The following is a 14337-nucleotide window of genomic DNA, read 5'->3' as shown; positions in this document are numbered from 1 at the left end:
TTTGTCAACAGTGTGAAGAGAGCTCTAAGATGGTCTTTTATTATTATTATTTTTAATTTTTAATAAAATAGGCATGTGAACATAAAAATTCTAATATAATCATTATCTTGCTTGAGAATAACTATATTTGAAATCACAGTCATGTCTTGAAGGCTTTGAACATAAACATTCTTGATACTTTGCTTTGTCAACAGTGTGAAGAGAGCTCTAAGGTGGTCTTTCATTTTTATTTTTAATTTTTAATTAAATATGCATGTAAAGATAAAAGTTCTAATATAATCATATCTTGACGGCTTTAATTCCTATGAATTCGATCAATGTTTTCAACTTCATGGCCTAATGGGAATGAGTGCCCATTGATATATGAATGTGTGTGGTAGAGACTGAAAGTTCTAATATATGAATATTTTCAACTTCAATTCTCTTTTCCATTTTGTTTCTAGAATACAATAATTTATGCTTTAGGTCAATATTATATTTCACTATTTTGACATTTACAGTGGAAAACCAATAGATTTCAATTACTTGTTTATATATTTTGCAGCTCCATATGCTTTCTTAGAAACCCTCAGGGAGCGGATGTTCAAGCCTTCATTGGCAACCATTATCACTGAAAATACAAAGTAATTTTTTCCTTTGGCCTGCCTATTTTATGGTTTCCCATTTGTGTCTTTGTGTTTGGAATTGATTTTTTGTTACAAATTTCTTTAATTGATCCCATTTGCAGGGTTGCAATAGTATCTCCATCAGATCCTGTTTATGTTGCTGCAAAAAAGATGCGAGATTTACGAGTTAATTCAGTGATTATTGCAACAGGAAGCAAGCCTAATGGGATACTGACGTATTAGCATTTCCCATTTCATATTTTTAATTTTATGATATTGTTTACTTCATGTGTGTGCCAATGCATTATACTTAGTAGCCTACCTTGTATTGGTTACTGATATGGATGTCGTTTTAACATCACTGCAGTTCCAAAGACGTTCTCATGCGAGTTGTAGCTCAAAATCTGTCACCTGAGTTGACGCTGGTGGAAAAGGTCTCTATCTAAATTCCTACCACAAAGTTTTTACTTATCTAGAAAATGACATTCATCTTTGTGAGTCCCGTGTTACTGGAACATATTAATTTTGAAGTCATCTCCTCTTCCCCTCTATCTTAGGACATCTTATAATTAATCATAACTATCTCATTATGGATTCTTTCTGTCTTTAATACCTATTTTTTCTTAGTATTATTAAAAGGGTCCCAAGTTCATGTATACCACTTCCATTTATAGTGTAACATCCATTTCTGATAACTTATCCATCATGTATCCTTTTCATATTTGGATAAATGTAGTTGTAGGTGTTCAAGACTGCTATCAGTCTTGATCACTAAGAAGTTCCAGATTCGATGAGAAGAGAAAGTGAAGAAGAAGTAGAAGAAAGAGTGGTGAGAGAGCAGTAGAACACAGATTTTGAGGAGAAGAATAGAATGTCAATATTCTGCCGCCGCCACTTTAATTTAATATATATATGTTATGCTAGTTACATGAAAGGACATATCTGCCCTTGGTGTTTACATCATAACTGCTAACACATAACAAACAATATAAAACTGAAAAATAAATAGCAACTAGGAATAACAGAATAACAAATTGACCACAACTGTGACTAGATACATTCTACCCTACGGACAGAGTAGGACCACAGTTGTGGGGTCCACATCAATGTTCTCTACACTCCCCCTCAAGTTGGGAGTATATGTTCATCATTCTCAACTTGGATAGATCCGCTTCTAGCTTCTTTCTTGATACGGCTTTAGTGAGGATGTTTGCTAGTTGCATACTGGATGTGATGTAAGGGAGGCATACTTCTTGAGATGAGACCCTCTCTCGTACAAAGTGGCGGTCAACTTCAATGTGTTTGGTTCTGTCATGCTGTACTGGATTATATGCTATATTAATGGCGGCTTGATTATCATAGTACAACATCAGGGGCTTCTCATACTCAATACCCAACTCCTCAAGTAGAGATCTTAGCCATAGGATTTCAGCCACTCCGTTGGCCATGGACCTGTATTCTGCTTCAGCACTTGATCGGGAGGCAACACTTTGTTTCTTACTTCTCCAGGAGACAAGATTTCCTCCCACAAGGGCATAATATCTTGAGGTAGACCTTCTGTCATCAACACTCCCAGCCCAATCAACATCCGTATAGACCTCCACCTTCATGTGATTGTTGTTCTTGAATAGTATACCCCTACCTGGGCATCTCTTCAAGTAGGCTAAGATTTTTTCTGCCGCAAGAAGATGTGTGGTTCTAGGAGAATGCATGTACTAACTGACAACACTAACAGCATAAGTAATATCTGGCCGAGTGAGGCAGAGATATAGGAGCTTTCCTTCCAATTGCTGGAACATAACTTTGTCTTCAAGAAGCTCCCCACTCTCGGCACTAATCCTGTGGTTCTGTTCAATTGGTGTATCTGCAGGCTTGACACCTAATTTTCTAGTTTCTGCCAACAGGTCTAGGACATATTTCCTCTGAGAAATAAAGATCCCTTGTTTGGATCTAGCCACCTCAATACCCAAAAAATACCGGAGTACACCAAGGTCCTTCACCTCAAATTCTTAATGAAGAAGCTGTTTAAGAGACTCAATCTCATGGCTATCATTCCCTGTGACCACAATATCATCAACATATACTGCCAGTAATGTCAAAGAGGACTCCACCCTCTTGATGAATAGGGGGTATGATCTGACTGGGCCTGTACATAACCAAACTTCACAAGAGCTAGTTTGAATCTATCGAACCAAGCTCTAGGTGACTGTTTCAAACCATACAAAGCCTTGTTGAGCCGACAGACCTTCTTACCTATTTCTGCATTATAAAATCCAGGAGGCAAACGCATGTAAACTTCTTCCTGCAAATCTCCATTCAGAAAGGCATTTTTCACGTCCATTTGGTATAAAGGCCAAGTGTGACTTGCTGCAAGGGACACTAGGACTCGAATAGTAGTCATCTTGGCTACCAGTGCAAAGGTCTCCAAGTAATCTATGCCATAAGTCTGTGTAAACCCTCTTGCAACTAACCGAGCTTTATACCTCTCAATAGATCCATTTGCATTATGCTTCACCGCAAATACCCATCTGCATCCAACTGGTTTCTTTCCTTTGGGCAAATCAACTACCTCCCAGGTGTTGTTTTTCAACAGGGCATCCATCTCAACTTGCATTGCATCTTTCCATTCAGGGAAGGATAGGGCTTCTTGCACTGTTCTTGGAATAGGGACATTGAAAATGGAACTAAGGTAGGACCTGTAGGTAGGAGATAGGCGATTATAGGATAAAAAATGGGAAATACAGTGGGCTGTGGATGTGGTACAATGTCGTTTCCCTTTACGGACTGCAATCGGAAGGTCAAGATCATCTGTAGGGGAAGTCTCTGTGGGCTCTGGGACTGTAGTATCTAGACCTGGAGTTGTAGATGAGATTGGAGCTGGCCTAGACTACTGATGATCATGATCAACCTGTCTGCACCGCTTGTGATAAACCCGCAACTCCCGATCCCTCTGACCACCCTCACCATTGCAGCTCTCCCTCAACTCCTAATCCCTTTGACTACCCTCACCATTGCAGCTCTCATCACCCAATGGAATAGGTAAAGGAACTGCCCCACTCTCACTGCTCTCCCCTTGAAGACAAGAACTCAAACCCCCACTCTCACTGCTCTCCCCCTGAGGGGAAACCCGAGGATAATAGGGTGTCCCCTCAAAGAAAGTGACATCCATGGAGACAAACTTCCTCCCGGAGACAGGATCATAGCAGCAATAACCCTTTTGAGTTTGTGCATAACCAAGGAAGATGCATTTGGAGGCTTTGGGTTCAAACTTGGAGTGATGGGGTCCGAGAAGCTGAACAAAGCAAGTACAACTGAATGTCTTAAGAAGAATATAAAACAAGTCCTCACGTGGGTGTAGGAGGGAAAAAGGAGATCGCATATCAAGGACCCTGGAAGGAACTCGATTAATAAGGTATACCGCCGTGAGGATAGCATCACCCCAAAAGCGAATAGGAACATTGGAAGTAAACATGAGGCTTCTAGCCACTTCCAAAATGTGCCTATTCTTCCTTTCGGCAACTCCATTCTGCTGAGGTGTATGAGGGCAAGAGCTCTGGTGGATAACCCTATGATGAAGATAAGATGTCAATGATTTAGAAAAGTATTCCTTTGTGTTATCAGATCTGAGAACTTTGATCTTGGCATCAAACTGGGTTAGGATCATTTGGTGAAAATTTTGGGTCAGGGAAGGTACCTCATCTCGTGAACGCATGAGATAAACCCAAGAAAAACGGGTATGGTCATCAACAAATAACAAAAAATATCTGTACCCACCCATGAAAGGGATATGATAAGGCCCCCAAACGTCAGTATGCACAATATCAAAAGAATTATCACTCCTTTTATTACTCAATAAATAAGGCTTTCTACAATGCTTAGCAAACTCACAACTCTCACACTGTAACTGAGACAACTCAATAGACTCAAATAAAGCAGGAAACGGACTCTGTAAAGATCGAAAAGACAAATGACCTAATCGGTTATGCCAAAGCATAACCGGACTCACACTCTAAGAAACAAAAGACATCTTCTCAACTGACTCTCCCTGACAGAACTGCTCCACGAGCAGATAGATCCCATTCGCCTCACGGCCAGTCCCAATCACCTTCTGCGTCTCCAAGTCCTGAAAAACACATCGGTCAGGGAAGAAGGTTACTGAGCAGTTCATATGCTTGGTAATACTACTGACTGAAAGAAGGTTAGTATCAAGCTTGGGAGCATGCAAGACAGATGATAGGGAGATAGTATTTGAAAGCTTGATGTCACCCTTCCCAAAAATAGGAACCAGGGAGCCATCAGCAATAGATACCTTATCCCTACCAGAAGACAAATGGTAAGTAGTAAACAATGAAGGCAAGCTAGTCATGTGATCAGATGCACCCGAGTCTATTACCCAACAAGGTTCAGTAGTACCTGGAGTTGAGGCATGATAGGCTGAAGCTCGAGTACCTGAATGGGCGAAGGCAGATGTGGCAGGGGCTGATGGAGGCTGCGGTGGTTGAGCTGAATTTCCAACTTCCTTTTCTAGCTGTATTAGGGCAGCCCGAACTGCAGCTAAGGTCTCCAAAGATGTTCCTTTTATGCCAGATGAGGATGCTGAATCAGTGTTCACGGCTACATGAGCAGTGCCCTTCTTGTTTCTCAACTTCGTAGGAACTAAGTGAGGATGCAGTTTCCAACATGTCTCTTTTGTATGTTTGGGCTTTTTACAATGTTCACATACCACATCCTTCTTGTCTTCCTTCCTCCTGTCCTTTTTTGAATCACCCCCTGATTTGGGTGTAACCGCTACAAAGGCTGATGTGGGTGGCTGAGGTTGCATCATAACCTTCATTCTGGTCTCTTCACTGTGTACAAATGAGTATGCCTGAGAGAGAGTCACATTGTCTCTAATCAAAATCTGTTGCCGGACAATATCATAATCTGAATTTAAGCCTACCAGAAACTCAAATACCCGGTTTGTCTCAACCTGCTTTCTATATATCTGTGCATCTCTAGGACTCTCCCACTCAAGAGTCTCTAAGTGATCAATCTCACGCCACAGGGACTGCAAGGTAGAGAAATATACTGAAACCGGTCTCTCTCCTTGTCTAAGATTCTTCACTTCACATTTCAATTCATATGCTCTGGCAACATTAAGGGGTTGGGAATAAGTTTCTTTCATAACATCCCATATCTCCTTAACTATCTTTGCCCACAAATAATTCCGGCTAATATGAGGCTGCATAGAATTACACAGCCATGTCATAACCAAGTAGTTTTCTTGCATCCACTTGGTATATGTCGGGTCTCCCTTGGGAGGTTCTTTCATGTCTCCCAAGAGGTACCTTAATTTACCTCTTCCATCAATAGCCATCATGGCTGATTGGGCCCATTCCAAATAGTTTGATCCATCAAACTTTACGGTTGTAATCTGACCACCCATCTCAGAAACATTACCATAACTGATGTTCCCAAGGCTGCCTTCTGCCTGATTTTTAAACTCCATTTCTGTCAAGTCTCAAAACAGCACTTGAACTACCAATCTCAATCAAAACAGTATAGGCTTGATCTGTATTCTCAGTGTATGTGCACAAAACTGAGATAGTTCTGATCTGAAACCAACTAGCCAACACAGCAGTAGCTGTCCGTAGAGCTCTAACCCCCTAGGACTCTGAGAACAACTTAAAAAAAATGTGATATGCTTGCAGTAGGGTTTAATCAGTCCTTAAGTAAGCAATTCAGTTGCACAACCCAAACAGAACTGTATAGATAGGCTTGCAGTAGGGTTAATAAGAAACCCTAGAATCTGATTAGACCTACCAATAAACTTAAGGGTAGCTCTAGGTAGATCACAGGGTTCAGTCAAACACTAGGGCTTGCCGCAAGATCACTTTCAAACCCTAGAGTAGAGAGAAACACAGTTGAGACAGTTCGGTCCAGGGTTTGCTGTAAAACCCTAGTGAATCGAAGAGAGAAAAACCTAGAATGGTTCGGCCTTCCCCTCCAGATAGGTCCAACCTATCTTCTCTGATAGAACTTCTCTTAGAAAGTAAACAACTTACAAGGAAAAATTGTTCGCTGCCTTCTAGGGTTACCCGAACCCTAGTCTTCTCTGATCCTTCCTGACCACCACCACTCTGCAACCCTAGCAAGTTTCCAATAGCTGCTAGCACCTCTGGCGATCTCCAAGAATCAGTCTGCGAACTCCTCCTTTTCAGCTTCCAGTCCTAGGAGATTCTCATGTGGTCGGCTGGTATTAGGCTCACATGAGAAACCCTAACTTGGCTCTGATACTATGTAGGTGTTCAAGACTGCTATCAGTCTTGATCACTAAGAAGTTTCAGATTCGATGAGAAGAGAAAGTGAAGAAGAAGTAGAAGAAAGAGTGGTGAGAGAGCAGTAGAACGCAGATTTTGAGGAGAAGAACAGAATGTCAATATTCTGCCGCCGCCACTTTAATTTAATATATATATGTTATGCTAGTTACATGAAAGGACATATCTGCCCTTGGTGTTTACATCATAACTGCTAACACATAACAAACAATATAAAACTGAAAAATAAATAGCAACTAGGAATAACAGAATAACAAATTGACCACAGCTGTGACTAGATACATTCTACCCTACGGACGGAGTGGGACCACAGCTGTGGGGCCCACATCAATGTTCTTTACAGTAGTTTAATGGTGTGAAGAGTGCTTATTCAATGTTTGTATTATGCCGCCCATATTGTGACACTTGTAAGCCGTTTTTCCTTCTTAGGCCATTACCCAATGTTGTTCTCAACAATCTGGGATCTTGGGAGGGGTGAACTGGATGCAGACATAACATTTGGCCTTTTTTTTGCACAAAGTGGTTGTACTTGTACTTGAACCTGCATTCTTATGCCTGTCATCCCAAGTTTTACCATTAAACCAAGCAATAGCCCCTATGCAACCAAGGAATCTGAGATTAATAATTTAGTTTTTTCTATTATGCGACCAAAGGATAGGATTCTTATTCTGGTTCATTGGATATTGGGTGCTGTTGGTGTCATCACGTTTTGGTTTTTGAAATTTAGTGTTGTATTTGTATCCTGTTTGGTAGTTTCTCTTATTCTATTTTTGGGGCTACAGTTCCCTCATATGACTCGCATTATGGAATTTTTGTTGTATATCAAAAAACAATTATTATGTTGGACTAAATGATTCTATTTTTTTCTATGAATTTATGGACACAGTAAGGCAAGGGCATAAACACACATTTGGTATGTTTATTACCCACAAACTGCATGCATGTTTACAACATATGAACTTTTTAATCTACTTAATAAATCCTTGCTAACCATACCTGGTTGGGGACAACTTATAAACTTCCTATTGGAAAAAAGTTGCAGCGTTAGAAATTGGGCTTCTTGCCTCATATTTGGAAGTCTATTTCATTTCAGTCTGGGTAATTTTAAGAAACAATACTAAATTTGTCCAGTTTGCGACTTAGCTCCTCCACTGAACCAATCAGGACTTGGCAGGGCAGTCAACTGAAGTCTGCCAGAAGAAGGAATGTGACTATCAAGTGAAATATTTTCCCTTGAGTTGAATTTCAGATCTTTTGGGGATTTTTATAAGTAGTTTTCAAGAAGGTAAGGTAGAGTTTGCAGATCATATACTGTTAATGATTATTTGTAAACACTTCTATTGAAAAGAAGAGGATTGTTTGTAAACATTTTCTATAGTCTATATTAAGAATAAACAGTGCTTATGAAATGGTTCAAGTTGAAGGTTTAGCTTCATTTTGTTTTATACTAAATCACTTACATGGTTCATTTACAGAACCAGCTTTCTTAACCACTTTATCAATGAATTGAATGCTTAACTTTCTATATATCATATGGGGGATGTACTGGTTTCTGGATTATTTTATTAATAAATTACATAATTACATTTCACTGTAGCACTATCTGCCATTAGAAGCCATTGCTTGGTGTCATGGTAAAAACCTTGTGCTGACAAGCATGAGTAAAAGGGCTTGTATCTGAAAGCAGTCACTTAATGCTCAAATTCTGAAAATTAGGACCACATCCAATCCACTCCTCCCAAAAACCCCAAATAACAAGGGCAGCATTGAGTAATTACCATTTTATTAGCAGTATTCGTCATTAATGAGAATATCTAAATTGTGTTGTTTAATGTTTTTTACTTGTGAATTTATCATGCTCCTCTTGACTGTGATTGGATGCTAATGCTTACATGTTATACCTGTATTTTATTTATGCAATCTCACTGTTTAGGTTATCTGTTAGATATATTTCTGTTTGCTTAAGTACCTTCACCCCTACAAACAATATTGCATGTTTACAATTCAAGACCATAGTTGTTTTTCAAAAATGAAGGTTTCCTCAACTAGGATATCTTGATCTTATTTATTGTTTCGTTCGAAGATTATGACAGTGGCCCCCGACTGTGCAACACTAGAGACAACAATCCTTGATGCATTGCATATGATGCATGATGGGAAGTTTCTACATCTTCCTGTTCTCGATAAAGGTAAGCTAGAATTTCCTGGATTAGTAAGGAATTACATATAATCAAATTTTGATTTCAGTTTCTATGCAGATGGATGTATTGCTGCTTGCCTGGACGTCCTGCAGATAACTCATGCAGCAATTTCCATGGTAAAGAGTCATTTCTTCTGATGTAGTATGTTTCATAGCTATGGACTTTGTGAGATCAAGATCTGTAATAGTATCTAGTATCCTTTCCTAGATGTCTTTTCAAAGATGGAATTCCTTGAACAGGGGTGAGAATAATCTGGTCTAATGCATGTTTCAAAGGTTCGTAAATTTTTTCTAAAGTTTTCTGAATCCCTCTTTCTTTCATGACTCCTTGTGTTCATCTTTAGAGACTTCAATTAATGCAAATACACAGGTTCTCTTATGAGATATAAGTGGGAGGTCCAGATAAATGACACTGTTTTCAAATCGAGACTTTTTTTTTTATGGCAAAAGAATTTTGTTGAAACAAAAAAAGTACAGAGAACAGTGGCTATGAAAATGTGAACACAAATTGTTGGAAAATTTGGTTCGACTTGATTTAGGGAGGTTTTTTCTCAACTCCAGTAGGTGAACTAGAGGCCATTCTATTTGGATTTTTTTTTTCTTTTAAACTTTCGCAAATACTAAACATTTCACTACTAGAAGCAAGTTCATGCATGGAATGTCACAGATTTCTATGTTCAGATTTTTTTTGTTTTGATAATCATGTTCAGGTTTTACCGTTAAAGTTTTATTCATATGCTACAGTTCTTGGTTTATTGAAAATTTACATAATTGTTCTGAACAGCCTGATAAAGTAATAATTATTTTGAATAGCACAATTGTTAAAGCATAGAGAGTGAAAGAGATGTTTTTCTGATTTCAAATATGCTTTGAGTGTGAAGAGACTGATGGAGGTTTATTCATGGATGGCAGGCTCTTCAGAAGAGTAGCATATAGTTTTTTGAAATACCAAAAATCAGAAAGCATCAAATGAAGCTTTTGGTCTTTCCATGCTAAAAATAGTCTTACCAGCTGTTTTTAACAGCTTGGTAGAGCATATGGCTTACCAAACTGTCTTGGTCTTTACATACAAGACACTAAAAGGCTTAGTGTATCTTCTCATTGACTACACCGTAAAAACTTGCCAAACACTGGCTTTAGTTGTTACATCAGACAGACCCTAATGGCACCTTCTTTCTACTTTTTTTTTTCTCATTCTTCTTTCTCCTATACCCCATAACATGATCTACCACTCCTACAAATTATTACATGTGTTGTGGTTATATAGATGATGATTCTAGAGAGTCTCGATATGATTCCAACACACAGTCCAAACAGTCATTGCATCTGTAAAGATTCTGTACGTCAGGACTGTGTTGGGACTTTGTGTTGGCACTGGATCCGAATTTGATTCCAGAAATTGGAATCAAAATGGTTGAGCTTACAGAAAATCATTGATTCCTTGTGGGGTTTTCTTCATGTTTTTTTGGGTGATTTCCAAAGTTGAGATGGAGCATGATGTTTATAGATGGACAAATCAAGTTGCAGATTTTTTCTTTTTTTTCGGGGGGGGGGGGGGGTGGGCTGGGGGGTGTAAAGAATCAAGTTGCATATTGATTTTAAGTCACTGACTCAATTTGAGAAGAGTAAAATACAAATATATACTGTCCAAAACCTTGGATACAATATTTCCAAGGTTTCACGTATTGTACGTATCCAAGGTTTGGACTATACGTATTTAGAAAGCGTATAAATGCAAATACATACAGTATAAATATATACAAAATATAAGGTTTTGGGTTCTATATATTTGTATTTGTACTCTTTTCAAACCGAGCCTTAAATAAATTTGGATTGAACAATTAGCATTAGGAATTATGGATATTTATTCATGGAATGTGTTAGCGTAGGGGTATTTCTGTCTTTATACCTAGATTAATGTTGCTGATCTGTAATGTTGTGTTGGAACAAGTGCTCTTAACTTAAGTAAGGGCACATAGGTCTTTTCAGTTATGTTTTAATAATATAAATACTTCCTGGCCGACTGGAAGAAGTCATGTTGACTCTTTCAGTTCAAACCAGAATTCTCTCTTCTCTCTTTCTCTCTCTCTTTCACCTTTCTTCTTCTACATAACTGATCTCAGACAGGAAGAACTCTAAGGCAGACCTGAATTCTAACAGAATGTTATACTGCCTCTTGTAGCATCCTTTCCCTTAAAAAAGCAACCCGTTAGGGCCTACAGTTAAGTGAATCCTATGCATATTCAAATATTTTTGCATTTTTTTTTTGTTTAAGATGAGAAACTTTTAGGGAAAATTCCGGATTAATACCATGTATTTTGGCATGGTCTTTCTGAAACACTTTTTGTATCTAGAAAACACATGGCTAACTGATATCTCTTGTTCTTCAGAGTACAATTTATTGTTATGCATGGGTTCCAATGTACTTTGTTGGTTCAATACAATAAATTTGTTCTTCATATAATTTGAGTGCACAAAAAGAGAATAACAAAAGAGAAAGATGCTAAATTCCATTTCACACTGGGGGAATGGTATGGATCAAACCTCATGGGAGATTAGACCATTGGTGAGATAGGCTCATTACCTACTTGAAAATCTCATTCAAACGGGTCCCTAGGAGTGTTAATATGTTGGCAGATTCGTTTGCTAGAGCTGGGATTGGAAAAGAAAATCTCATTCAAATGGGTCCCTAGAATGGGGTTGCCCTAGGGCTGGGCTATAATCTGTAAAAGGCTAAAAGCTGATTTCTTCTGTTTTGTTTTAAGATCCATTTTTGGAGAAATACCTTGTACTCTTGGCCTGTTCTCTCTTTGGTGAGCAGTTTGATATTTTCTATTAATGAAAGTCATCCAGTTATTTATCAAAAGAAAAAAATGGTATGGATCTCATACTTCTGAAAAATCAGTTACTAAGTTTCTGATTGATTTTCAAGGTTGAGGGGAGCTCTGGAGCTGTCAATGACATGGCAAGCACAATGATGCATAAGTTCTGGGATTCTGCACTTACCCTTGAGCCACCAGATGATGAGTATGACACCCAGAGGTATTATTTTTCCTGCCTTGTTTTTTCATATGTTGTGTCATGGTAACTCAGTGGTAATATTTCATCACTAATTCTGCTGCTCACTTTCTAGCAGTGAACTTTCTGCACTAATGGCATCCGAAGGTGGAGATCCTGGAAAATACTATCCATCTCTTGGTCTTGGGAATACTTTTGCCTTTAAATTGGAGGATACAAAGGGTCATATTCATAGATTTAATTCTGGTGAGCGTGGGATCTGATGTGGTATCAATGTGAGAACTAACAACCTGCCAGCTTTGTTACTGTTAGTCAGGTTAACAAGTTCCACTTGATTTTCTTTAGGTACAGAAAAATTGGATGAGCTTGTTTCTGCCATTGTACAGAGGATAGGGACTGAAAATGGTGAACACCCAGAGCTCTTGGTGAGTCTTCAGTGTATGTGTATGTAATAGTGTTTTTCTTTTTCCCCTTGGCTTCTACATGTTGTAACATTTTAGATTGGTCATTTCATTTGCCTTTTATAGTATGAAGATGATGAAGGCGACAAGGTTCTCCTTTCAACTGACAGTGATCTCATTGGAGCCGTGAGCCATGCCAGATCAATAGGGTTGAAGGTAATTAATTTTGCTTGTGCTGGAAAATGTTAGAAAATTAAACTATTCTTTTCCAAACTTAGACTATCTTTCAATCAATTGATTTCTAACGCCTTGTGAAGTTCATGAGGCCCAAAGAAAATGCTCAAAGTTTAAAGATAGCATTTTAATCATTAATTAAAATAGGGTTTTATCACATGGACGGTTATATGAAATTTACTATAAAATTTTGTTATAGACTTGTAAATTACTTAATTTCATTTAAAGCTAAGGGTTTCTTTCCTGAAGTTTATAGGAATAGAATTTAGAGTCTATTTTCCTTTTCTCCATAATTTCCTTAGACTTTAAATCCACAGTCTCCATGGTTCTATAGAATTAATGTTGGCTGCACTTGATTTCTTTATAATATGTACTACACAAAAGGCACATCTTAGGCCTCTTCTGTATATTTTAAATAATTTATTTATATAATGGATAAACCAAAATCTATGTTCTTCCTTTATATATAGATCCAAACCTTTATCCCAACTATATGGGTCAGCTACATTTTTTTTTTTGAGAGAGAGGTAAAGAATTTCATTAATATATGGGGTCAGCTACATGAATCCTGTTTGACCATCCATGTGTATATACATGTTTCCTTGGAAAAAATGAGATGAAGGTACTATCTCCTTGTCTCACACATTTGCCCTCTAATACATTGAATCAATCACTATGAACTTTTAGAGCTCCGATATCATCTCCTAGAAAATTTCTTACAGCTTTCAGAGTGTAAGTTAAATTTTCATATTTTAGATCATCATTGTCATCCATGCCTTATCCCAACTATATGGGGTCGGCTACATGAATCCTGTTTTGCCAATCTGGTCTATTTAAAACCATATCCACCACTAAATTATTAGTGTTTAGTCATTTCTTACCTATGTCCTTTTTGGTCTACTTGTAGCCCTTCTAGCCCCTTCAATTTGTAATCACTTCTTCTAGTTGGTGCTGTCGATGGTCTTCCATGCATGTGACCAAACCATCTTAGTCTACTTTCTCTCATTTTATCACCTATTGGGGCTACTCTTAGGTTCCTAAGGATGTCTCTAGTTTTTCTGCTCATCCATCTTAGCATTCGCATTTCTCCCACACTCATTTTCCGGACATGTTGTTTCTTGACTGCCCAACACTTTGCTCCATATGACATAGCTGGTGGCCATACAACTGTTTCATAGAATTTTCTTTTTAGTCTAAGCAGTCTTCGCCCATCACAAAAAAATCCAGATGCACCCCTCTGTTTTGCACATCCTACTCTAATTCTTTAGGTGACATCCTCTATCTCTCCCTTATTATGAATTATTGAACAAAGGTACAAAAAATGGTTGCATTGAGTTATCTCTTGGTCTCCAATCCGAAGTATATCCTGATTTTCGCTCTTATTAGTACTAAATTTACATGACATATGCTCTGTTTTAGTCCTACTTATTTTAAAACCTATTTCTAAGGCATTTGTCCATAAGCTTAATTTTGCTTTTAATCCTTCATTAATTTCATCAATTAAAACAATGTCCTCCACAAACAACATGCATCATGGAACTTCCTCCTGAATATGTTTAGTC

At 38.1% G+C, this 14337-nt stretch overlaps 1 protein-coding gene across 5 annotated transcripts in view; it reads left to right on the top strand.

The window, feature by feature from the left end:
- LOC104587053 (CBS domain-containing protein CBSCBSPB3-like) overlaps positions 1-14337 on the top strand; it is a 38615-nt gene that overhangs the window by 17401 nt on the left and 6877 nt on the right. For 2 of the 5 annotated variants that reach the window (XM_019195961.2, XM_088886996.1), the window contains exons 5-13: positions 545-623; positions 728-841; positions 973-1039; positions 9006-9111; positions 9181-9239; positions 12055-12164; positions 12259-12386; positions 12486-12565; positions 12668-12757. In XM_019195961.2, the coding sequence (XP_019051506.1) occupies positions 545-623; positions 728-841; positions 973-1039; positions 9006-9111; positions 9181-9239; positions 12055-12164; positions 12259-12386; positions 12486-12565; positions 12668-12757 (833 nt within the window). Of the gene's footprint in view, positions 1-544; positions 624-727; positions 842-972; positions 1040-9005; positions 9112-9180; positions 9240-12054; positions 12165-12255; positions 12387-12485; positions 12566-12667; positions 12758-14337 lie in introns of all 5 variants that reach the window. The other 3 variants (XM_010244493.3, XM_088886995.1, XM_088886994.1) reach the window with 2 other exon arrangements.

This window comes from Nelumbo nucifera, chromosome 5 (genome assembly GCF_055504915.1).
Source record: "Nelumbo nucifera cultivar China Antique chromosome 5, China Antique-T2T, whole genome shotgun sequence".
Classification (NCBI taxonomy): domain Eukaryota; kingdom Viridiplantae; phylum Streptophyta; class Magnoliopsida; order Proteales; family Nelumbonaceae; genus Nelumbo; species Nelumbo nucifera.
The sequence above is the reverse complement of the archived record's forward strand: the minus strand, read 5'-3'. Positions and strand labels throughout refer to the sequence as shown.